Source organism: Heteronotia binoei, chromosome 19 (genome assembly GCF_032191835.1).
Source record: "Heteronotia binoei isolate CCM8104 ecotype False Entrance Well chromosome 19, APGP_CSIRO_Hbin_v1, whole genome shotgun sequence".
Taxonomy (NCBI): domain Eukaryota; kingdom Metazoa; phylum Chordata; class Lepidosauria; order Squamata; family Gekkonidae; genus Heteronotia; species Heteronotia binoei.
This window is the reverse complement of record NC_083241.1, coordinates 36,541,218-36,566,487: the sequence shown is the minus strand read 5'-3', so window position 1 is coordinate 36,566,487 and position 25,270 is coordinate 36,541,218. Positions and strand designations below refer to the sequence as shown.

At 47.2% G+C, this 25,270-nt stretch overlaps 1 protein-coding gene across 2 annotated transcripts in view; it reads left to right on the top strand.

Moving 5' to 3' along the window:
- Window positions 1–25,270, top strand: part of SCAPER (S-phase cyclin A associated protein in the ER) — a 251,036-nt gene that overhangs the window by 18,839 nt on the left and 206,927 nt on the right. For both annotated transcript variants that reach the window (XM_060259908.1, XM_060259909.1), the window contains one exon: window positions 7,026–7,202. In XM_060259908.1, the coding sequence (XP_060115891.1) occupies window positions 7,026–7,202 (177 nt within the window). The remainder of the gene's footprint in view (window positions 1–7,025; window positions 7,203–25,270) is intronic.

Genomic DNA, 25,270 nt, shown 5'->3' with positions numbered 1-25,270 from the left:
GCCTTCCATCCTTTCAAGGTCAGTAAAATGAGTACTCAGCTTGGTAGTTTGGTGTAGTGGTTAAGTGCGCGGACTCTTATCTGGGAGAACCGGGTTTGATTCCCCACTCCTCCACTTGCACCTGCTGGAATCCCCTTGAGTTAGCCATTAGCCCCTGGCAGAGGTTGTCCTTGAAAGGGCAACTGCTGTTAGAGCCCTCTCAGCCCCACCCACCTCACAGGGTGTCTGTTGTGGGGGAAGGAGATAAAGGAGATTGTAAGCCGCTCTGAGTCTCTGATTCAGAGAGAAGGGTGGGGTATAAATCTGCAATTCTTCTTCTTCCTGGGGGGAAAGTGTAAAAGACTGGGGAAGGCAATGGCAAACCACCCCGTCAAAAGTCTGCCGTGAAAATGCCGTGAAAGCAACGTCCCCCCAGAGTTGGCAACGACTGGTGCTTGCACAGGGGACTACCTTTACCTTTAGCCATAGAAAAGAGCCAGAGTCTAGAAGCACCTTAAAGACTCTCAACATCTGTGGCAGGGGAGGAGCCTTCCTGAGTCCTGCTCACTGTATTCGAAGGAGTGCTGTTATCTGCCCAAAGTAAGCGGACAGCCTGTTCATTGTGAGGCTTTTGGAGCCGTCATTGGAAGCGAAGGGCCGACGGGCTGATGCAGCCCCCGCACCGGTGTCTAAAAGCTTGTCTCCTCTCCCCGGAGCAGTCCTGTCAAAATGCGTCAAATTCCAGTTATGGCTGGGTACCACGGGGCCTAAAACAAGCTTTCCGCTAACTCTCCGCTACCTCTGAACCAGACCTTCGCTTCCGGATTGAAATGTCCACAAGGAATCTACAGCATTCTTTTGAAATCTGCCGTATTGTAACAGGACAGAGGCGCAGGCAGAATTTAAGATTGAAACAGAATCATACTTAGTAAAAAATAATAGCTTAAAACAGAGCGGAGGGAAATGTGATCAAAAATGTTTTAATTTTTCTTTACGTTACACTTTAAAAAAATGATATACAACAAGTTCAGTCAAATATTCACATCATCTTAACCCTTTATATTCCCCTCCTCCCCAGGACGAAAACCTATAATAACGCATCTATACCATTATCTTAGGATCAGATTCAGACAGGCAAAAGTTCAAGAAGTACTGTATTTTTTGCACCATAAGACTCACTTTTCCCCCCCAAAAAAGTGGAGGGAAAAGTGTGTGCGTCTTAAGGAGTGAATACTGCAAAAAATTCACACAAATGCCTCTAAATTCACACAAACGGCTCTAAAAACTAGGTGCGTCTTATGCTCAGGTGCGTCTTATGGAGTGAAAAATACGGTAGATACAATATGATCAGCATAAAAAAACCTGCGTCATTAAGCTAACAAAATCAAAGCTCATCTAGGACTGTAGGTGTTTGTCAAGGTATCTTTGGCTGAGGCCTAATTTAGGGATTCTTTTTACTTACTGCCTTTTCGTATGCAAAAAACCCTGAAATTACACATACTTTATTGATTTTGTGTGTGTGTGCGAAGTGCCGTCAAGTCCCGACCTATGGCAACCTTATAATAATATTAATAATATACATATAATAATTATATTAATAATATAAATTAATAATAATATATAATAATAAATAATATAAATATAATTAATGATCTCTAGGGATCTGCATTCAGATCTTCTTCAGCCAAAAATATACCTAAAAAATACGTTATCGGTTATATACCTTTTCCAGTGATGTTTGTCTTCTCATAATGCGACCGAAGTATGATAGTTTCCGTTTGGTCGTTTTAGCTTCTAGGGAGAGTTCAGGCTTGAATTGATCTACAGCCCACTTATTTGTCTTTTTTTGGTGGTCCACGGTCTCTGGAAAACTCTTCTCCAATGCAATATTTCGGATGAATCAACTTTCTTCCCAGCAGTCTACTTTATTGTCCAACTTTCACACTAATACATAGTAACAGGGGATACTATGGCACCTTAATCACTGGTGATGCATCTCTCTGCACTTAAGAATCTTTCCTAGTTCCTGGTTGCCCCTTCATGGTTGCCCCTTTACCTCCTCCTCCTTTCTTGTTTGCAGTCTCCCTTTTAGTTGATGATGGAACCAGTGAATAGAAAACTTTAAAGAATCTCAGTTTCTTCATCATTACTGTTGTCATCTTTGCCTCCTCCTCCATCATTTTTGTATTTTGTGTATGTGTGAGAGCTTTTTTTGTAGCAGGAACTCCTTTGCATATTAGGCCACACACCCGTTGATGTGGCCAATCTTACTGCAGCTTACTGTGGTCCCTGTAAGAAGAGCCCTGTAAGTTCTTGGAGGATTGGCTACATCAGGGGTGTGTGGCCTAATATGCAAAGGGTTCCTGCTACAAAAAAAAGCCCTGGTGTGTGTGTGTTTGCACCTGAAAGTCATGGTAACCTCTGGCGACTGACCCCTACTGGTGGTCTGGAGAATATTCAGAGAAGTGGCTGAATAAAACTGCCCCTGCCTCCCAGCCTTGGTATTTCAAGGAGTTCCCCCATCCAAGTACTTGCCAAAGTCGACCCTGCTTTCTTGATGTTCAGCTGTAATCCTGCTTTGCCACTTTCTACCTTAACCTTCATCAGTAGTCATAAGAACATAAGAGAAGCCATGTTGGATCAGGCCAGTGGTCCATCCAGTCCAACACTCTGTGTCACATAGTGGCCAAAAAAACCCAAGTGCCATCAGGAGGTCCTCCAGTGTGGCCAGAACTCCAGAAGCTCTTCCAATGTGGCTCCCCCAAGCACCAAGAAGACAGAGCATCACTGCCCCAGACATAAGAACATAAGAGAAGCCATGTTGGATCAGACCAGTGGCCCATCCAGTCCAACACTCTGTGTCACACAGTGGCCAAAAAACCCAGGTGCCATCAGAAGGTTCATCAGTGGGGCCAGGACAATAGAAGCCCTCCTACTATGCCCCCCCAAACACCCAGAATACAGAGCATCGCTGCCCCAGACAGAGAGTTCCAACAATAAGCTGTGGCTAATAGCCACTGAGGGACCTCTTCTCCATATGTTTATCCAATCCCCCCTTGAAGCTGGCTATGCTTGTAGCCGCCGCCACCTCCTGTGGCAGTGAATTCCAAGTCATTTCAAGTCTTCGCTGTTTTCTGCCAGTAAGTTTTGATTTCCTGTGAAAAGGTGGGGGGGAAGCAAACCAATAAGGAAGCCTGCATTTCAGTTCTGTTCTATAACAGGTTTATGAAATGCATATTCACCACATGCCTAAATAATGAGAGAGTTGAAATGCTACACATTAAAAGAAAATGATAATTTCAGTAAAAGTTGGGGAAGGGGGGACGGCGAAGCCCGTATCCTGATGCCACTGAGTATCCATTTCGCTCTCCGGGGAAAGGTGGCCATTTATACTGATATTTCAAACCACCAAGAGATTAGGAAAGGGCAGCGTTAACACAAATACCCAACTGTTCCCCATCAATAATTATACTATATTAAACACAAAGCCACGAAAGTGCAGCAGTAAAACGATAGCTGAATATCGCTAATGGAAACTTAACGTCTTCCCTCCTGGGACCATTCAGTCGCTTTTTCTTGCCGGGGCGAGCTAGCAAAGGGGAAGGTTCGTTAACATATGTAGGGAAATCTCCAATAATCAATTTTCAGGTCGCTTGTTTGCCCCCCCCCCCCCCCGCTCTTTGGAAACAGAAAGTGGCACCCAGTCAACTCATGCGTCTGTCTGTGACAGAAGCCAGGGGCCTAAGTCTCTCCTGTCCTGGTTTCTTGGACTCTTTTTCCCAGTTGGGCAGCAGAATTATTAAACTCTGGTTGAAATTCAGTGCGAAACTTATTTCAGGGGCTCTTTGAAATAGCAAGAGCTGGTGCCAGTTCCATTTACCCCTGAAACCATTTTATTGCTCTGTTGGCCTGATGACAATATCCCCTCCTGCTGGAAGGACCTAATTTTTTTGTTTCTAACTGCATCCAAGGTCACCGTAGCACGCACCTGGACGTCTGCTCATCCTCCCTTAATCCCCAATTGGTTTAAGACCAGGGCTTTTTTTCTGAGCAGGAACGCAGTGCCGGCTGGCTTGGTGTCAGGGGGTGTGGCTTAGTATGCAAATAGTTCCTGCTGGGCTTTTTTGTAGAAAAAGTGTGAAACAATGGTGACATAAGGGGGTGTGGCCTAATATGCAGATGAGGTCCTGCTGGTTTTTTTCCTGCCCAAAAAGCCCTGTTTAAAACTATCTGGGTTAGTTTTGTGATGGAAAGACTTTCAGACCATATTTACTGCGTATATAATCCTCTGTCTCTGTGTTCTATACCACATGGGAACCCTTCCTAGAATTTAGCCACAAAGACTGTTTTCCGTTCGTACAATGCTAACACTGGCAAAATTCTGTATTTATTTCTTTTTTTTTAGAGCTTTGGCTAATACTTTCCCCTGGCAATCATACTCTATTTGTACCCGTCTTACAATGTAAGCTTCTTGGTTTTTCTGTACAGACAGGCACTGTTTCATCTTCTAGCTGATATCATTCACTCTGGATTGTAACTTCGTTGCACTTCTGTTATTATTGTTAAATATAAAATTGACAAAATAAAGTATTGTTTAAAAAAACGAAAGAAAGAAAAGCGCTGGTGCGATGTTTGAAGAGGGGCCGTGGCTCAGTGGTAGAGCTCCTGACCACCGAAATGTCCTCTGGTTAACAGAGGTCTTGCAAATTGAGGCCCGTGGCTTCTTTGATTGAGTCCATCCATCTCATGGCAGGTCTTCTTCCTCTTTTCTTGTTGCCTTCCACTTTTCCTAGCACTCTTGTGTTTTCTAGCGACTCTCGTCTTCTCAGAATGCCACCAAATACAATAGCCTCAGTTCAGTCATTTTAGCTTCTAGGAAGAAAGAGTTCAGTTTGGTTTGATCTAGAATTATTATTATACCTTTGATGTATTTTGGATTTCTGAGGCACAGTGCCTTCCCAGAATACAGTGATCTCCCAAAGAAAGTAAATTGAATTCTGCCTTTCCAGTTTCTATTTTGGAAACTTCGTTACCAATGCAGTTGCCAGTTTGGTGTAGAGCCATTTTGGTTCTGTGGTTAAGCATGCAGACTGTTATCTGGGAGAACCGGGTTTGATTCCCCCACTCCTCCACTTGCACCTGCTGGAATGGCCTTGGGTCAGCCATAGTTCACAGAGCTTGTCCTTGAAAGGGCAGCTTCTGGGAGAGCTCTCTCAGCCCCACCCACCTCACAGGGTGTTTGTTGTGGGGGAGGAAGATAAAGGAGATTGTGAGCCGCTCTGAGATGCTTGAATGGAGGATGGAATATAAAGCCAATATTGTCTTCTTCTTCCATGCTGGTCTGCAGTGGAACAACTCGATTTGAGTTCAGTTCAGTTATAGATTGGATCTGAAACGTAGGGTTTGAGACCACCTTAGAAACCAACAGAATTTTCGGGGTCTAATCTTTTGAAAGTCAGCTCTCCTTTCGCACGAAACCGGTCTTGCTAATATCTAAGGACTGGACTCAAATCGTTTTGGAAGTCACCCTGCTGGAAAATTCAGCTTAATATACGTTCTCCGATCAGGTCAGGAGAACGTTGCGACTCCACAGCAGCGTTCTTTCCTGCAAGAGGAATGAGATTGATTGTGCTGCCGGTGCGACGGGATATTAAAGATCGCAAAGGTCCTTCCAAGGACTAAGAGGGAAAGCCGCCGCGCGCTTAATATTTCCGTGGTCCCAGAATTGCTTCAGCAAAAAAGATAGGTTTTGTTTTCGTTTTTTTTAAAATACAGGTTTATTCCTAAATCAGTCTCTTTCTGAATGTCAGCTTTCGTGTGCTCTAAGCACACTTCAGCAGACAGTAGGACGGAGTGGCAAGCGGTCCTAAATATAGAGAAAGTGGGCAGCGAATCAGCATGCAGAATCATGGAGAGGTCCCTTAACCGATGAAAAGAATCACAAGCCAGGGCCTAGCGACTGTCAGGGACATTTCCATGGTTTTGCATGCTGATTCGCTGCCCACTTGCTCTATATTTAGGACTGCTTGCCATTCCACCCTGCTGTCTGATGACGTGTGCTTAGAGCATGCAAAAGCTGACATTCTGAATAAAACTTTGTTGGTCTTAAGGGTGATGCTTGACTCCTACTTTGTTCTACTGCCTCAGACCCACACGGCTGCCTGCCTGGATCAGTCTCTTTCTGTTTGTAGAGTTGACTGTTCTTCTGTGAAACTGTTGCATGGCATAAATTCTAGTTCTCGGTAGCTTTGGATTTCATTGGCGGTTTTAGAACCGAGCATTGATTCCACTGAATGCTCACCAACCGTGAGTCAGCATACCACCATAAATACGTACGTAGATTTTTTTTTTCTGTGCCCGCAAATTACTGCGGTTTGTATGCCCCATTTTGAAGTTCCTTTGAATTCCCTATTCCTTTTCTGTTACGCCAATAAAGGTTATGTCTGTCTGATTGTCTTTTTTGCTGGTGGAGAATCACATTGGAATAGAAACAAACAGATTACGCACGCACACACATGTATGTATAAAAGATTGTATAGGATTCCCCCTCCTAATAAAAGTGTGTTGGAAATCTCCTTAGGATCAAGGCGATCTAGCCACTTGGGAAAATGCCGGCTTCTTATTTTCACATGGAACTTCTCTCTGCCACAGTTTCGGCCTGTCCTGCCTCCAAGTGTAGTGGTTAAGAGCAGTGGATTCTAATCTGGAGAATTGGCTTTGATTCCCCGCTCCTCCTCCACATGCAGCCGGCTGGGTGACCTTGGGTCAGTCACAATTTTCTCAGAGCTCTCTCAGTCCCACCTGCCTCACAGGAGAGAGGAAAGGAAGGAGACTGTAAGCTGCTCTGAGACTCCGAGTGAAGGGCAAGGTATAAACCGGACTCTTTTTCCTTCAGCTTCTTCCCTCCTTCACCTTAGAGTAACCCTGTGTTAGACCAAGAGGGAGTAACTGGCCCGAGTGAGCTTAGTGGCAGAGTGGGAATTCGAACTCAGCTCCTTATCTGACACTCTTTTGTTCCCCCTCCATGTTGTTTGCCTCCTTTTCAGAACACTACATCAGCTGCTGGTGAGAAAAACTTTGACAAAAGTCCCACCAAAATCAGGCAGCCTAGGAAAGTCGACCTGAGGGCGCGTTACTGGGCTTTCCTTTTCGACAACCTGCGACGTGCAGTCGATGAAATCTACGTCACCTGCGAGTCAGATCAGAGCGTGGTCGAATGCAAGGTACGGAGCTTGTTGCCATCTTGTCATCTTGATGGATTGTGCGCTACCCTAATCGGCTCACTGGAAACGAATCCACAAAATGGCAATTGCTGGTGTTGACCTTTAATAAAGAGTGCACTGGAGATCAATGACCTGGATAGCCCAGGCTAACCCGATCTCATTAGATCTTGGAAGCTAAGCCGAGTCAACCCTGGTTAGTATTTGTCTGGGAGACCATATAGCAAGTCCAGCGTTGCTATGCAGAGGCATAGAATGGCAAACCCCTGAATCTGTCTCTTGCTTGAAAACCCTAGCAGGGGTGTCGGACTCATAAATGAGACCTTGTTGGGCCAGACCGTGTGTGTCATGAAATGTAATGCCAGATAGCGGACACAGACAAACACGATTAAAGATTTATTTATTTATTTTTTAAAAAACTTAAAATAAAACATGCTTAAAACATTAGCACTCTTGCTATATTTTGTTTATTTAAGTCTCTGATAACTGATGCTTCTTGTTCTGAATTATTACATCAAAAACTGGAGGCAATGTCTGTGCTGTAGCAATCTTGAGTATGCTGTTCAGGTGCTGAACATATATGAACATATGAAGCTGCCTTCTACTGAATCAGACCCTGGGTCCATCAAAGTCAGTCTTGTCTACTCAGACTGGCAGTGGCTCTCCAGGGTCTCAAGTTGAGGTTTTTCACGTCTCCTTGCCTGGACCCTTTTTTGTTGGAGATGTCAGGGATTGAACCTGGGACCTTCTGCTCATCAAGCAGATGCTCTACCACTGAGCCACCGTCCGTCCCAAACAAGGTGTTGTTCAGGTGTGTATCTGTAAGTTGCAAACCTACTTTTGATTTACTTGATCTGGCCCCCCAGGCCACACGTTTGACACCCCTGCCCTACAAGGTCTCCTTACGTTGCTTACAACTTGATGGCAAAAAAAAAAAAGAGAAATGAAATGGAAAACAACAGAGAGCAAACAGCTCGTTATGTCATGGATCAATTTTGAATAACATTAACCGAGAATCAATGTACGATTTTGTTCCCATTGCTGCAGCGAGGTTAATTTGCAATAGTCTTTGTTCTGTGATTTGTTTTGTGGTATGAAGTTATTAGCATGCCTTGCCCCCAAAGTAGAAACCAAAGAAACGGAAAACAGTCTCCATGATACCTTTTATTAGGAGGCAGTGAACAGCCCAAAAGAGCATGCGAACTTTCGAATTCACTTGGAAGCTCACCGAATGCTATGTTAGATTTGAGTCCAGTAGCAACTTAAAGACCAACTGGAGTCCTTGCTCCCGAGAGTCGAATCTGTTTTGCAGCCGACCAACATGGCTGCCCTCAGAAATCCTCTTACATGTGGTTTATTGGCCCTATAAATAAAAACTATCGTGAAGATTTGTTTCATAGGTGGTTTTTTTTTTTTCATTTTGTCTTTCAGTGCTCACTATCTCCTGTAGGTGGCACTGTTGAGATTCGGCTCCGAACTCTGACATTCCTTCGTTTCCTGCTTAATGTCTTAATTATGCATTGTTCCCTTCATGCAGAGATAGTTATCGGTCTTCTCATTCACTTGTCATAGTGGTAAGCGAGGGAGATTGATGGCCCGGTGTAAACAGTGTCTGGGTGGGACGTAGTCATAAGTTGGCTCCCCCCCCCCCCACACACACCTCAATTTTAGATGGAAAACAGACACACAGAGTAATAGGTTTTCCCCAATGGAACTGGAAGCTGGTTTGCTTCTTTATAACGATAAGGGTTTAAAAAAAAACACAAAACTTTGGGAATAATAATACAAAAAGATCTGGAAAAGCCAAGGGGGTTCTGTTTGGGAAACGAAGGATTTGGACCCGTTTTCAGATTTGACACCGTCGCAAATACGGTTTCTTAGTAGTTCCGGGAGCTCTTCAGTTTCTGCCTGGAGGCTGGCAACTGAGTTTGGCTCAAGCTGCCATACGCAGTTCACAGCTCCAGGCGGGGTGGGATTCTAGCAGGAGCTCCTTTGCATATTAAACCACACACCCCTGATGTGGTCGATCCTCCAAGAGCTCGTGGAGGATCGGCCACATTAGGGGTGTGTGGCCTAATATGCAAAGGAGCTCCTGCTAGAATTCCACCCCTGGTTCCGGGAATAGTGTGATCTATACCTGGGTCCCGCAACTTAAAAATGGCTGCCACAGGAGGTGGAGCTGTGCATATGGAGGAAACCCAAGTAGAAGGGAGAAGAGGGGTTATTTTGAAGAATACACTGGGAAAGAGGAGTGACGGAGAGTAAGACCTGCACTGTGGTGGCACCTACAGTTGAAATGGCATTATTTTAATCCGCACAGCCAATCAGATCTCCAGTGACCAATAAGAAGCCCTGCTGGGCCCACCTGGCCACACCCACTTTCTAAAATAATTGATGGGCACCAGGAAGGTCCCGGGGTCACGATGGTGCCCATGGGCACTGCGTTGTGGACTTAAGACCTATAACCAAATAAACAGAAAAAAAATAGAATTTGTGAAGGTTTTTTTTTTGTTCAATATGGTTTTTATCGATGGCATCGTTTGCTCCGTGAACTGCTTTGAGAGCTTTTATTACCCAGCGGTACAGAAACGTTATCTCAAAAATCAGCTACACGGGGCGATAATTGTTAGGAAAATGTTCCTAAAACAGCATCTTCTCCGTTTGCCGTCGCCCGAGAGAGATTGCCTGTTGCATTTGCTTGGAAATAATGCAGGTTGCATGCATGCCATTTGACGTGGTGGAGGGCAGAATATTGATCACGGTGTTGCCGAGGATAATGTTTATCGTATTTGAAGGGGACACGGCTCTGGTGACTGTTTTGCGGTTGAAGCGGCAGGCAAAAAGGGTTGCAGCGGTGACGCAAACAGCAGTAGTCTGTCATAAGAAAAAAAACAGCTGTCTCATGTATAATCTTTCCAAGCGTTGGAAGTGGTGTGGAGGGTATCTCTCCGACTAGCTCCGGGGTGGGGAACAGTGGCTCTCCAGATGTTTTTGCCTACAGCTCCCATCAGCCCCAGCCAGCATGGCCAATGACTGGGATTGATGGGAGTTGTAGGCAAAAAACGTCTGGAGAGCCACTGTTCCCCACCATGAACTAGCTGATTTCCTTGGTTTGAAACCGAAATGTTCAGAATTGCAGCGTGTTTGATTCCCCGGTTCTCCTCCACTTATAGCTGTTGGAATGGCCTTGGGTCAGCCATAGCTCTCATAGGAGTTGTCCTTGAAAGGGCAACTTCTGGGAGAGCTCTCTCAGCCCCACCTACCTCACAGGGTGTCTGTTGTGAGGGGGGAAGGTAAAGGAGTTTGTGACTGCTCTGAGTCTCTGAGGTTCAGGGTATAGAGCAGGATATAAATCCAATGTCATCATCTTCTCTCAGAGGATTGGCTACAGAAGATGGGCGTGGCCTAATATGCAAATGAATTTCTGCTCCAAAAAAAGCCCTGGTGACTGACGAGATTTCTAGGGCATCAAGAGTCAAAGCTCCCTTCGCCAGATACAAGGTGGAATTGAGATCTCTGGCCGTATATCCCAGTTAGAAGATGGGATATAAGGACTTGGGGAATCTCCGTTCCTGCTAGAAGAAGAAGACATTGGATTTATATTCTGCCCTCCGCTCAAGAGTCTCAGAGTGGCTCACCGTCTCCTTTAGCTCCCTCCCCCACAACAGACGCCCTGTGAGGTGGGTGGGGCTGAGAGACCTCTGACAGAAGCTGCCCTTTCAAGGACAGCCTCTGCCAGAGCTATGGCTGACCCAAGGCCATTCCAGCAGGTGCAAGTGGAGGAGTGGGGAATCCAACCCGGTTCTCCCAGATAAGAGTCCGCACACTTAACCATTACACCAAACTGGCTCTCACCTACACCAAACTGGCTAGTATCCGGTACAAACTGCTAGTATCCGACAAAGGGAGCTTTGACTTCTTGAAAGCTCATTCCCTGGAAAGCCTTGCGGGTCTGCAGTAGAGGATAGCCTTGCGGGTCTGCAGTAGAGCAGCTAGATTCAAGTCCCGTAGCATCACAGAGATGAACAGGATCCCCTGGGCAAGCTCACTCCATCATACACAAGTAGGAGTGAATGTCCCTGGCTCTTTCTATCTCATTCAGAAGGTGGGATGCAAAGAATGAAGGCTCCTCCATGCCTGCTTCTGTCTGGCAAAGGGCACTTTGACCTTCAAAAGCTCACACCCTGAATATCTTTTTGGTTTCGACGGTGCTCTTGGACTCTGCCACAAATATCGTTAGTCTTTAAGGGGCTACTAGAGCCCTGCGGCGCAGGGTGGTAAAGCTGCAGTACTGCAGTCCTAAGCTCTGCTCACAACCTGAGTTCGATCCCGGCGGAAGCTGGGTTCAGGTATCCGGCTCAAGGTTGACTCAGCCTTCCGTCCTTCCAAGGTCGGTAAAATGAGTCCCCAGCTTTCTGTGGGGAAAGTGTAGATGACTGGGGAAGGCAATGGCAAGGAAAGGAAAGGTCCCCTGCGCAAGCACCAGTCGTTTCCGACTCTGGGATGACGTTGCTTTCACAACGTTTTCACGGCAGACTTTTTACAAGGTGGTTTGCCGTTGCCTTCCCCAGTCATCTATACTTTTCCCCCTTCCCCAGCAAGCTGGGTCCTCATTCGACCCACCTCGAAAGGATGGAAGGCTGAGTCAACCTTGAGCAGGATATCTGAAAACCCAGCTTCCGCCGGGGATCGAAGTCAGGTAACGAGCAGAGCTTAGGACTGCAGCTTTAACACTCTGCGCCACGGGGCAATGGCAAACCACCCCCTAAAAAGTCTGCTGTGAAAACGGTGTGAAAGCAACATCACCTCAGAGTCGGAAACGACTGGTGCTGGCACAGGGGATTGCCTGGCTACTGGACTCTTACTCTCTTTATGGCTGCCCTCTGAAACTATCTTTCCAGAAGCTGTTGCCTAGGGTAGGGGTTCCCAGCCCCTGCGCCACAGTCTGGTACCGGTCCGTGACCTGTTAGCAACCAGGCCGCAGAGTGAGGCAAAGGCACCCCACCACCCCTTTCGCCCGCCCAGGTCCCAGGCATACAAAAGAGGCAGCAAAGCCTCACTCTGAAGCACCACCTCTTTCATTCGCCCCAGTCCCGGGGCAGGCGGAAGGGGTAGCACAGAAGTGACCTACGCCTGCTCCTCATTTAAGACACCCGGGGGAGGGGGGGGCAAGGACTAGCTGCAAAAAACCCAGCTCCCCTCCCCAGCCCCACTGCTCTGGAGAGATTGTCTTCCACAAAACTGGTCCCTGTTGCCAAAGCAGTTGGGGACCGCTAGTCTAGGGGGAGTTTTGTGAAAAGGGTACTAGAAATGAATGTGCATTTTCACCAGCGTTCAGGTAATAGCGATGCTGCGTCCCCCCCGCCCCTTTTTCCCCTTGTCTACGATCAGCTTCCCCTTCCTGGTTTGTTCCATTGTTTGGAACACTCAAAATGGTTATTTGCAGAGGTCAAGATACGACTTCAAAATGCCCCTTCTCTTAAGACGCGCAACTGCAAAATAAAGCGATGCCGTAACCATAAATCTAAGCACTTTAGGGTATAACCCGTCAAGGGCTGCGGCAGAATTTCCCAGACGCTAACATCGCGCTTAGGCGGTAGCCTGTGCAGAACTGCATAAATAAATATTTCAGTTTAGACACGAGAATCAAATTACTAGATACTCAGGGGACCTCGAGTTTCTCGGGACATGCGAGTCCTGTTGTCTCGAACAGGAATAATTGTGTGCAGAATCGGAGCCCGAAAAGAAAGTATGGTCTTAGCCCCTTTGTTCAGTTCTTGCTTGGGATCTCCCGAGTGGGGAGGAGATGGGGGTGGTGGGGGGAGGACCCGGTGGGGTTTGTTCAGTGCTCTTCCCCGGGCAGTTTTGTGCTGGTGATATCCATCCTCCTTCCCCGCGCACACTTTCTTTCTTATCTGTTGATGTCGCTCCGGATTCAGTTTCAGAAATGCTCGTAAAGGTCACCGGGGAAATGCCAGGAGAGAAAGACTTGCAGGGGGAGGGACCGAGAACAGGAGAGAGGGTGCGACGAGGGCAGCGCATCGTTTAAAAAGCGTACCATGTATTTATCATGCCTTATTGTGTATTTTGCTTTTACGTTCCACTCCTGCCTCGGCTATATTCACGCTGTATTAAAAAAGAGAGAAAAAAGAACAGTGGATCTACAGCTTAGTGCCGAGGGAACTCCTGTGGGCGTTGTGTAGCAACAATTGTGTGCAAGTATGGCCTCGTTTCCCTGCGTTTAGTTTTGCTGTTTGCGGAAAGTTTTCAGTATAGGGCAGTGCCCTCCAACCTTTTTGGCACGAGGGGCTGGTTTTGTGGAAGACAGTTTTTCCACGGTCTGGTGGGGGTGCTGGGGTTTTAGCTGCCCCCACGCTCACACCCCATCCCTGCTCCCCCATGGGGGTCTTTAAATGAGGAGCAGGTGAAGGTCTCTGCCTCACTCCGTGGCCCGGTTGCTAACAGGCCACAGACCGGTACTGGTCCGTGGCCTGGGGGTTGGGTACCCCTGATATAAGGGAATGCCCCCCTCCGCAATGGAACCCAGTGGTGCTTGGGAGGGCTTCTAGTGTCCTGGCCCCACTGTTGGACGGCACCTGCATTTTTGGCCACTAGATAGGTCCAGGTGAGCAGCCGTGTTGGTCTGAAGCGGTGGAACAAAGCAGGAGTCAAGTGGCTACTTTAAGACCAACCAAGTTTTATTTAACAAAGCAGGAGTCAAGTATCGCCTTTAAGACCAGCCAAGTTTTATTCAGAACGTATGCTTTCGTGTGCTCTCTAAGCACACTTCATCAGATGAGGGGATCAGGTACCACAATACCAGGTGCTCTCTAAGCACACTTCATCAGATGAAGGGGATCAGGTATTGTGGCTGGAATACACGCAGTTTGTTGATTAAGAGGGCAAACTAACTGATCACACGGTCACATAAAACAGTGCAGCTTGGCCATTTGGTCTGGATAGCCGTAAAAGGTAATAAAGTTCCCTGCCAAATGGTGTTTCTGCAGATCTAGGTAAATCACGAAAGGACATGGACTTCCTAGTTGTAGGGGGTTTTTTTTAGGATATCCATGCCCTTTTGTGATTTACCTAGATTTGCAGAAACCATTTGGCAGGAGATTTTATTACCTTTTATGGCTATCCAGACCAAATGGTTAAGCCGCACTGTTTTATGTGACCGTGTGATCAGTTAGTTTGCCCTCTTAATCAACAAACTGCGTGTATTCCAGCCACAATACCTGATCCCCTCGTCTGATGAAGTGTGCTTAGAGAGCACCCAAAAGCTTACATTCTAAATAAAACTTGGTTGGTCTTAAAGGTGCAGTTTGACTCCTGCTTTGTTTTTTGGCCATTGTGTGACACAGAGTGTCGGACTGGATGGGCCACTGGCCTGATCCAACATGGCTTCTCTTATGTTCTTATGTGACACAGAGTGTTGGACTGGATGGGCCATTGGCCTGATCCAACATGGCTTCTCTTATGTTCTTATGTGACACAGAGTGTTGGACTGGATGGGCCATTGGCCTGCTCCAACATGGCTTCTCTTATGTTCTTATGTGACACAGAGTGTTGGACTGGATGGGCCACTGGCCTGATCCAACATGGCTTCTCTTATGTTCTTATGTGACACAGAGTGTTGGACTGAATGGGCCCTTGGCCTGCTCCAACATGGCTTCTCTTATGTTCTTATGTGACGCAGAGTGTGGGACTGGATGGGCCATTGGCCTGCTCCAACATGGCTTCTCTTATGTGACACAGAGTGTTGGACTGGATGGGCCATTGGCCTGATCCAGCATGGCTTCTCTTACACTCTTCAGTCTAACATGGTACAATCCTTTTGAACACCTAGTTCTCTTAAACACCTAGTTCTGTTAAATCAGACCTTTAACATCCAAGGTATAGATATGCCAGTGCTAATATAGATACTGGCAGTAGAACAGAGTTTGAGTTCAGTCAGGCGTCATTAAGACCGACAAAGTTTTATTCAAGGTGTGCAGGCATGATCGATCCAATTTATTCAAGGTGTGCACCTTCATGCGCAGGCATGATCTATCCAAAGAATTGTGCTTGCTCATGAAAGCGCATACCTTGAAAAAACTTTTGTCGGTCTTAAAGGTGCCTGACTGGACTCAAAATTTGTTCAACTGCTTCAGACCAACGCAGCTGCCCGCCTGGATAGTCTCTGGCAGCTTATGGGAAAACAGGCAGCTCTAAAGCCCTTTCATGGCCAGTTCTTTTCTCTTTCCTTCCCGGTCCGCTGCTCTCTTCTTGGAGAATTGGCATAGGATGCCCTTGACCTTGACAAGGAGTTTGGGATTTTTCCGTGACCCTGGCCGTCCTGCCGAAAACGTTCTCCTCCATAAAGGTTTCTCTCTCTTTTTTTTTGTCGCTGCCTTCTCAAGTGGTACGGGGTTTTTTTTTAAACTTTTTTTTCCACCGCTCCAGCACCGTAGGGTATATCTGCCGCGCCGAGGACAGTAGGGGAACCAGAGAGGCGTATTGATGGCCGAGACCCCGCGGGCCCGGCGCTCGGGTGTTGTGTGTCAGGACGACAAAGGGATGGCGCCAACCCTCCTGCTGTGTGCGCCAGTAACGAGAATTAATTACAAACCAATCGAATCCGTTGCAGCCAATTGGTAAACTAATTGGTAATTTTAGCTGTACATCTATATGTAGTTATCTGGAGGCCTGTAACGACGCCTTGAGAGCCCCTTTTGTTCGGCTGCCTCCCGCCCGGACAAAATGGCCTTCATAGCTTTAGGGGGGGAAAGATGTGCATCAGTGGATATGGGGGCCGCTCCAGCTGCTTGTCTTGTTTGTATTCCCTTGTTCGTAAAACAGGACTTGGATTTCAGCTGCACGGCAGGGCTCTGATAAATTTTGGATAACGCCGCAGCAGAGCAGTCCTTCAAATAGGTTCTGGGGAGCTGTAAAAATGCAATTTCCGTGTGCCGACCGACCCCTGGAAATATAATTCGTGTTTTCAGGCAGGCTAAATTTTCTAAGAAGAAGAAGGTATTGGGTTTATATCCTGCCCTATATTATGAATCTCAAGAGTCTCAGAGTGGTCGCAATTTCCTTTACCTTCCCACCCCCCTCACACACACACACACACACAGCAGACACCCTGTGTGGTGGGTGGGGCCGAGAGAGCTCTTGCAGCAGCTGCCCTTTCAAGGACAACTCCTACGAAAGCTATGGCTGACCCAAGGCCATTCCAACAGGTGCAAGTGGAGGAGTGGGGAATCAATCCCGGTTCTCCCAGGTAAGAGAGCTATGGCTGACCCAAGGCCATTCCAGCAGGTGCAAGTGGAGGAGTGGGGAATCAAACCCGGTTCTCCCAGGTAAGAGAGCTATGGCTGACCCAAGGCCATTCCAGTAGTTGCAAGTGGAGGAGGGGGGAATCAAACCCGTTTCTTCCAGATAAGAGAGCTATGGCTGACCCAAGGCCATTCCAGCAGGTGCAAGTGGAGGCGTGGGGAATCAAACCCGGTTCTCCCAGGTTCCGTACACTTAACCACGACGCCAAACTGGCTGTCACCAGAGACAGACCAAGAGGTTGATCAGGGGACAGATCAGGATGTTGAGACTTTGCAAAGAAAGAAGGAAAATGAGTCTCCATATCTGTGCATTCATAATCCTGCATCAGCCATCTGAGACACCTCTGCACATAGCTAGGAACTACTCGTTTGCAAGAAGGGGTCACTGGGTGTGGGGGGGGAAGTGTTTGTGGATTTCCTGCGTTGTGCAGGGGGTTGGACTAGATTACCCTGGAAGTGCCTTCCAACTGCATGATTAGATGATTCTAAGAACTCTCCGAGAGATCCTGAGCGAAATGTAGGGCAGGGATCGCCAACTTTTTTCAGCCTGAGAGCACCTTTGGAATTGCGGCACAGTGTGGTGGGCGCCGCCACAAAATGGCTGCTGCGGGATGCGAATCCTGCCACAAAATGGCTGCTGCAGCTTACTTTCAATCGTACAGTGAATATCCTCGGGCTATGGTGGCAGCTACTACCAGTGCAGATTTTTTAAAATCTGCACAGCCAATCAAATCTTGGTCGCTGAGAGAAAATCCCACCTTGCCCTGCCAGTGGTGGTGAAGTGTGCGGACTCTTAACTGGGAGAACCGAGTTTGATTCCCCACACTTCCAAATGCAGCTGTCGGAATGGTCTTGGGTCAGGCATACCTCTCGCAGAGCTATCTTTGAAAGGGCAGCTGCTGGGAGAGCTCTCTCACAGGGTGTCTGTGTGGGAGGAAGATAAAGGAGATTGTGAGTCCCTCTGAAACTCTTGAGAGTTGTCCTTGAAAGAGCATCTTCTGGGAGAGCTCTCTCAGCCTCACCCACTTCACAGGATGTCTGTTGGGAGGATGGGAGGAAGATAAAGGAGATTGTGAGCCACTCTGAGACTCTGAGATTGACAGTGAAGAGCAGGGTATAAATCCGATATCTTCTTACTTTCTGAGAGATGATATGATCACCATCTTCAAGTACTTGAAGGGCTGTCGTAGAGAGGATGGTGTGGAATTGTTTTCTGTGGCCCCAGAAGGTAGGACCAGAACCAATGGGTTGAAATTAAATCAAAAGAGTTTCTGGCTCAACATTAGGAAGAACTTCCTGACCGTTAGAGCGATTCCTCAGTGGAACAGGCTTCCTCCTTGGGAGGTGGTGGGCTCTCCTTCCTTGGAGGTTTTTAAACAGAGGCTAAATGGCCATCTGACAGCATTGAAGATCCTGTGCATTTGGGGAGGGGGGTGTTTGTGAGTTTCCTGCATTGTGCAGGGGTTAGACTAGATGACCACGGGGGTCCCTTCCAACTCTATGATACTTTGATTCTTCTTCTTCTGCCCACTTTCTAAAAACACTTAGCGGGCACCAGGTACCACGTTGGGGGACACCTACCATAGGCCACGTTCAGTAATTGGAACCATTACTGGTTGGTTTGTCGGTTCATTTTTGACGAGAGCAAAGTTCTCAGGGTTTGTGCTCTTCCCCTAAACTTTCTCCCTCCTTTCACACAGTGCTGAATTTGCAAACTGGGAAATCTTCAGTAAGCTAAATTATCGTGACAGCTGACTCAGAAGGATTAATAAATCATGGCTCCTTCCACGCTTTCGAGCTGGGATTCTGAACCCTGATTCTAAATCTTGGTTTGTTAAAAGGTAAAGGTAGTCCCCTGTGCAAGCACCAGTCGTTTCCGACTCTGGGGCGACGTCGCTTCACAACGTTTTTACGGAGTGGTTTGCCCTTGCCTTCCCCAGTCATCTATACTTCCCCCCCAGCAAGCTTGGTACTCATTGTACCGACCTCGGAAAGATGGAAGGCTGAGTCAACCTTGAGCCGGCTACTTGAACTCAGCTTCCACCAGGATCAAACTCAGGTCGTGAGCAGAGGGCTCAGACTGCAGTACTGCAGCTTTACCACTCTGCACCACGGGGCTCTTGGTTTGTTAGCAAGAAACAAACCACAAGGTCCTGATGCAGACGTCACACACTACTGCTTATTGAAGGCCGTCTGGTTTTGTAATTTCGGCACTGCGTGTGGGGTGAGGGTGAGGAGCAGTAGGTGAGTTTCAAGGAATCTGGCTTGTTCTTGTTGCCAACCAACCAAACTTTGTGATGTCTGGAATGTAGCCTTAGGGTGAGAGCCAGTTTGGTGTAGTGGTTAAGAGCGGTGGACTCTAATCCGGAGAACTGGGTTTGATCTCCCATTCCTCCACCTGCAGCCAGCTGGGTGACCTTGGGTCAGTCGCAGTTCTCACAGAGCCGTTCCCTTAAGAGCAGTTCTCAAGGGCTGCCTCCAGAGCCTCACATTTGACAATTGTCTCTCAGAAGACTGCGATTAAAGGAAATCCCGGCTGGCTTTGAAGCACTAGGAACAAGAAATAGCTATTAGCACTAGCACGTGTGAACTACCCGGTATCTCTGGAGGCGTCATAAAAGGAACAGCTGCGACTAATGCTGACCTTTCAAAAATGCATTGTATACAGACCATCATTCCCTTTGCCTTTTGAAAGCAGCCTCGGTGCCACAGCCTGCAAAGCTGAAGCGAAAGATTCATTCGGATTAGAACAAAGTAGGAGTCAAGCTTCACCTTTAAGACCAACAAAGTTTTATTCAGAATGTAAGCTTCCGTGTGCTCTAAGCACACTTCTTCAGACGAGGGGACAGGGGACAGTGGGCTGAAATACACGTTGGTGGGTTAAGAGTGCAAACTGGTACAAAGTTAGAATCAAATGGCGAAATAGTGTAATACATTGGAAGACCGTTTGGTCTGGATGGCAATAAAAGGTAATAGAAGTTCCCTGTTAATTGCTGTTGCTGCAATTCTAGGTTAAATAAAAGAACATATATTTCCTAATGATGTTCTTGTCCACCTAAGGACATCACTAGGAAATACATGTCCTTCTGTTTTACCTAGACTTGCAGCAACAGCAATTAAGAGGCAACTTCTATTACCTTTTATTGGTATCCAGACCAAACGGTCTTCCAATGTATTTTGCCATTTGATCCTAACTTGGTATAAGTTTACACTCTTCACCCACCAACAACATGTATTTCAGCCCACTGCGCCGTATCCCCTCGTCTGAAGAAGTGTGCATGCACACGGAAGCTTACATTCTGAATAAAACTTTGTTGGTCTTAGTGCAGCTTGATTCTTGCTTTGTTCTACCGCTTCAGAGCAACACGGCTGCCCACTCGGATCGAGATTCATTCGGATTGTAAAGGGTGGGGGGAGAGGACCCCGAGATCAGAACAGGAGAAAAAAAGAGCGTTCGCTTTATTTGGTTAGCGGTTTCCACGACTTGAATTACGGCGTCTTTGGGTCTGTGCGTGACTGGGCACAGCTTTTGATCCCATTGTTACTGCAGGGGGATGGGAAACATCTGGTCCGGCAAAATATTAAGACTGTTGGAATTAGCGTAATTCTGATGCCTCCTTATTTGCTCGTATTTAGTGATTCAAATGACAACTTTTTTTGTCTTCAATCTTCAAATGGAACTTTTTTTCTGTGTGTTGCCTCTGGCAGACCTTCCAACCGGGAAAGGAATTGTGTAAATCGGATTGAAGGGCTTGTTATAGATACCCCCTTCCCTTTTTAAAAAATTCAGTGGCCTTCTATGAGTCTGGCTGCTTCTCCTGTGTTCTCTTCTCCCTGGGGATGTATATTCTTCCACGATTGGGGTGGCCTGATCCTGTGTCTTACCTTGTGAGCAAAGCCGAGACTGGTGTCAATGTAATAATTAATTAAAAACTATTGTACGACATCACGTGTAGAATAGCCACATAGGAGAAAGTTGTTTTAAAAGTATGATGCAACGTTCTCTCTAAGCTGCAGAGTCTTGCGAGCAAAAATTCTACTTTGTGAACCACTGGCATTGAAGTTGTGAGCTGCTGCATCAATTAGTGTGCTCCATCAATTAGTGTGTATCCTTCCTGAGCTAAGACAAAAATGGGTGAGCAGGAGGCTAAAAATCTGTGAGCTGTCTCCCGCTAACTCAGCGTAGAAGGAATACTGGATGGGAGTAGGGTGTTGTTATGGCAATTATAATTCAAGAAGCGTTTTAGGGTAGATGCTGAGCTGATATACTCGAGTACACCTTCTGGTGATGTCAGGGGCGTGCAGCGTGGGCAGATAGATGCGTTATGCAAATAAGCTGTGCTAATGAGCTCCAGCACCTCTTTTTCTACGAAATGGCCCCTGGTCAAAAGATGGATCCAGATGGTACAAATGGTTCCGCAGGGCCTGTAAGACCGAACTGTTTAAACAGGCCTTTGCTGTTTGACTGAAAAAGGGCTGCCACCGGACATCTTATAGAATGCTGGCGATCACAGTTGAGAATTCAATACCGCCTATACTGTACTGAAACAGCACTATAGAATGGTTTTAAAATTGATATAAGTAAATTATGGTTTTATATGTTTTATTGGATTGATTGTATTTTATGATGTTGTAAGCCGCCCTGAGTCCGCTTGTGGAGAGGGCGGGATATAAATTGAAAGTAATAATAATAATAATAAATGGCACAGGGCTGCCGCTGAAAAAGACTTGTCCCATCCAGTTTTCTGAAGAAGAAGAAGATATTGGATTTATATCCCGCCCTCCACTCCGAAGAGTCTCAGAGCGGCTCACAATCTCCTTTACCTTCCTCCCCAACAACAGACACCCTGTGAGGTAGATGAAGATATTGGATTTATATCCCGCCCTCCACTCCAAAGAGTCTCAGAGCGGCTCACAATCTCCTTTACCTTCCTCCCCCACAACAGACACCCTGTGAGGTAGATGGAGATATTGGATTTATATCCCGCCCTCCACTCCAAAGAGTCGCAGAGCGGCTCACAATCTCCTTTACCTTCCTCCCCCACAACAGACACCCTGTGAGGTAGATGGAGATATTGGATTTATATCCCGCCCTCCACTCCGAAGAGTCGCAGAGCGGCTCACAATCTCCTTTCCCTTCCTCCCCTACAACAGACACCCTGTGAGGTAGATGAAGATATTGGATTTATATCCCGCCCTCCACTCCGAAGAGTCTCAGAGCGGCTCACAATCTCCTTTACCTTCCTCCCCCACAACAGACACCCTGTGAGGTAGATAAAGATATTGGATTTATATCCCGCCCTCCACTCCAAAGAGTCTCAGAGCGGCTCACAATCTCCTTTCCCTTCCTCCCCCACAACAGACACCCTGTGAGGTAGATGGAGATATTGGATTTATATCCCGCCCTCCACTCTGAAGAGTCTCAGAGCGGCTCACAATCTCCTTTACCTTCCTCCCCCACAACAGACACCCTGTGAGGTAGATGGAGATATTGGATTTATATCCCGCCCTCCACTCTGAAGAGTCTCAGAGCGGCTCACAATCTCCTTTCCCTTCCTCCCCTACAACAGACACCCTGTGAGGTAGATGAAGATATTGGATTTATATCTCGCCCTCCACTCCGAAGAGTCTCAGAGCGGCTCACAATCTCCTTTACCTTCCTCCCCCACAACAGACACCCTGTGAGGTAGATAAAGATATTGGATTTATATCCCGCCCTCCACTCCAAAGAGTCTCAGAGCGGCTCACAATCTCCTTTCCCTTCCTCCCCCACAACAGACACCCTGTGAGGTAGATGGAGATATTGGATTTATATCCCGCCCTCCACTCTGAAGAGTCTCAGAGCGGCTCACAATCTCCTTTCCCTTCCTCCCCCACAACAGACACCCTGTGAGGTAGATGGAGATATTGGATTTATATCCCGCCCTCCACTCTGAAGAGTCTCAGAGCGGCTCACAATCTCCTTTACCTTCCTCTCCCCACAACAGACACCCTGTGAGGTGGGTGGGGCTGAGAGGGCTCTCACAGCAGCTGCCCTTTCAAGGACAACCTCTGCCAGAGCTATGGCTGACCCAAGGCCATTCCAGCAGCTGCAAGTGGAGGAGTGGGGAATCAAACCCGGTTCTCCCAGATAAGAGTCCGCACACTTAACCACTACAACAAACTGGCTCTCCTGGAATATCTAGAGATGCTTGCAGCTTGATGTGTCATCGCACTGAGAGGTTCTCTCCACTCGCCCCAGCAGGTGCTACCAGCCACTAAAGCGAAGTGATGGTGGGAGGGATGGCACGATTGTGTCATGTGTCTCGAGCATCGGTAGTTATTACCAGGCAAAGAAGGGTGCCGGCAACCTCACATCTGTCGTGGCGAGTAACTGGGATATAGAAAATCGTCTGCAGAGCTCAAGCAAGGAGGTCGAGTCACAGGGTGTCTTATTCGTGAGAAGATTTGACAACTCCCAAACTTTGATGTTTTATCATAGAACTTTTCGGTCCGGGCCCCCCTATCTGGTGGAATGAGCTCCCACTGGAGATCCGGGCCTTGTGGGACTTATCCAGGTTCTTCCACCAGGCTTTTAACTGAGCCAGCGTGCGTCCTCTGAAAGTCACTGCTTCCCCCAGCCACCTTATCATCATGGTGCTTAAAATGACAACTGCAGATTTATGCCCCGCCCTCCTATATCTTCTCCCCCCACGACAGACACCCTGTGAGGTGGGTGGGGCTGAGAGGGCTCTCACAGCAGCTGCCCTTTTAAGGACAATTCCTGCGAGAGCAATGGCTAACTCAAGGCCGTTCCAGCAGGTGCAAGTGGAGGAGTGGGGAATCAAACCCGGTTCTCCCGGATAAGAGTCCGCGCACTTAACCACTACACCAAACTGGCTTATGTTGTGTTGCCAGCTACCAATCTACATGCTGTTGTGTGGTTGTTGCCGGTGTTTGAATGATTGTTTCTGTGCTGCCGCTGAGTTGATAGTACCTGCTGCTGTGATGGTGTTTTAATTTTGATTTGTGGTTTTAATTTTAATATGTTGTTTTACTGATGTAAGCTCCCCTGAGCCCGCTTGTGGGATAGGGAAGGATATAAATAAAAAAAAATTAAATTAAATTTAAAAAATAAATTAATTAAAACTTGACAACTTTGGTCCGTTTCTTCCAGTAAGCAAATTTTCTACAAAGGCAGCCAAAACTCTCCCCAGGATCCTATACAAAAGTTCATGGAATCATAGAATTGTAGAGTTGGAAGGGACCTCCAGGGTTGTCAACGCTTTGTACAATGCAGGGACAGCTTCAAGAGGGGATTGGATAAGCATATGGAGCAGAGGTCCATCAGTGGCTATTAACCACAGCTTATCATTGGAACTTTCTGTCTGGGGCAGTGATGCTCTGTATTCTTGGTGCTTAGGTGGGCACAGTGTGAGGGCTTCAAGTGTCCTGATGGCACTTGGTTTTTTTGGCCACTGTGTGACACAGAATGTTGGACTGGATGGGCCATTGGCCTGATCCAACATGGTTCTCTTATGTTCTTATTTGACACAGAGTGTTGGACTGGATGGGCCATTGGCCTGATCCAACATGGTTCTCTTATGTTCTTATGTGACACAGAATGTTGGACTGGATGGGCCATTGGCCTGATCCAACATGGCTTCTCTTATGTTCTTATGTGACACAGAGTGTTGAACTGGATGGGCCATTGGCCTGATCCAACATGGCTTCTCTTATGTTCTTATGTGACACAGAGTGTTGAACTGGATGGGCCATTGGCCTGATCCAACATGGCTTCTCTTATGTGACACAAAGTGTTGGACTGGATGGGCCATTGGCCTGATCCAACATGGCTTCTCTTATGTTCTTATGTGACACAGAGTGCTGGACTGGATGGGCAATTGGCCTGATCCAACATGGCTTCTCTTATGTTCTTATGTGACACAGAGTGTTGGACTGGATGGGCCATTGGCCTGATCCAACATGGCTTCTCTTATGTTCTTATGTGACACAGAGTGTTGAACTGGATGGGCCATTGGCCTGATCCAACATGGCTTCTCTTATGTGACACAAAGTGTTGGACTGGATGGGCCATTGGCCTGATCCAACATGGCTTCTCTGATGTTCTTATGTGACACAGAGTGCTGGACTGGATGGGCAATTGGCCTGATCCAACATGGCTTCTCTTATGTTCTTATGTGACACAGAGTGCTGGACTGTATGGACCACTGGCCTGATCCAACATGGCTTCTCTTATGTTCTTATGTGACACAGAGTGTTGAACTGGATGGGCCATTGGCCTGATCCAGCATGGCTTCTCTTATGTGACACAAAGTGTTGGACTGGATGGGCCATTGGCCTGATCCAACATGGCTTCTCTTATGTTCTTATGTGACACAGAGTGCTGGACTGGATGGGCAATTGGCCTGATCCAACATGGCTTCTCTTATGTTCTTATGTGACACAGAGTGCTGGACTGTATGGACCACTGGCCTGATCCAACATGGCTTCTCTTATGTTCTTATGTGACACAGAGTGTTGAACTGGATGGGCCATTGGCCTGATCCAGCATGGCTTCTCTTATGTGACACAAAGTGTTGGACTGGATGGGCCATTGGCCTGATCCAACATGGCTTCTCTTATGTTCTTATGTGACACAGAGTGCTGGACTGGATGGGCAATTGGCCTGATCCAACATGGCTTCTCTTATGTTCTTATGTGACACAGAGTGCTGGACTGTATGGACCACTGGCCTGATCCAACATGGCT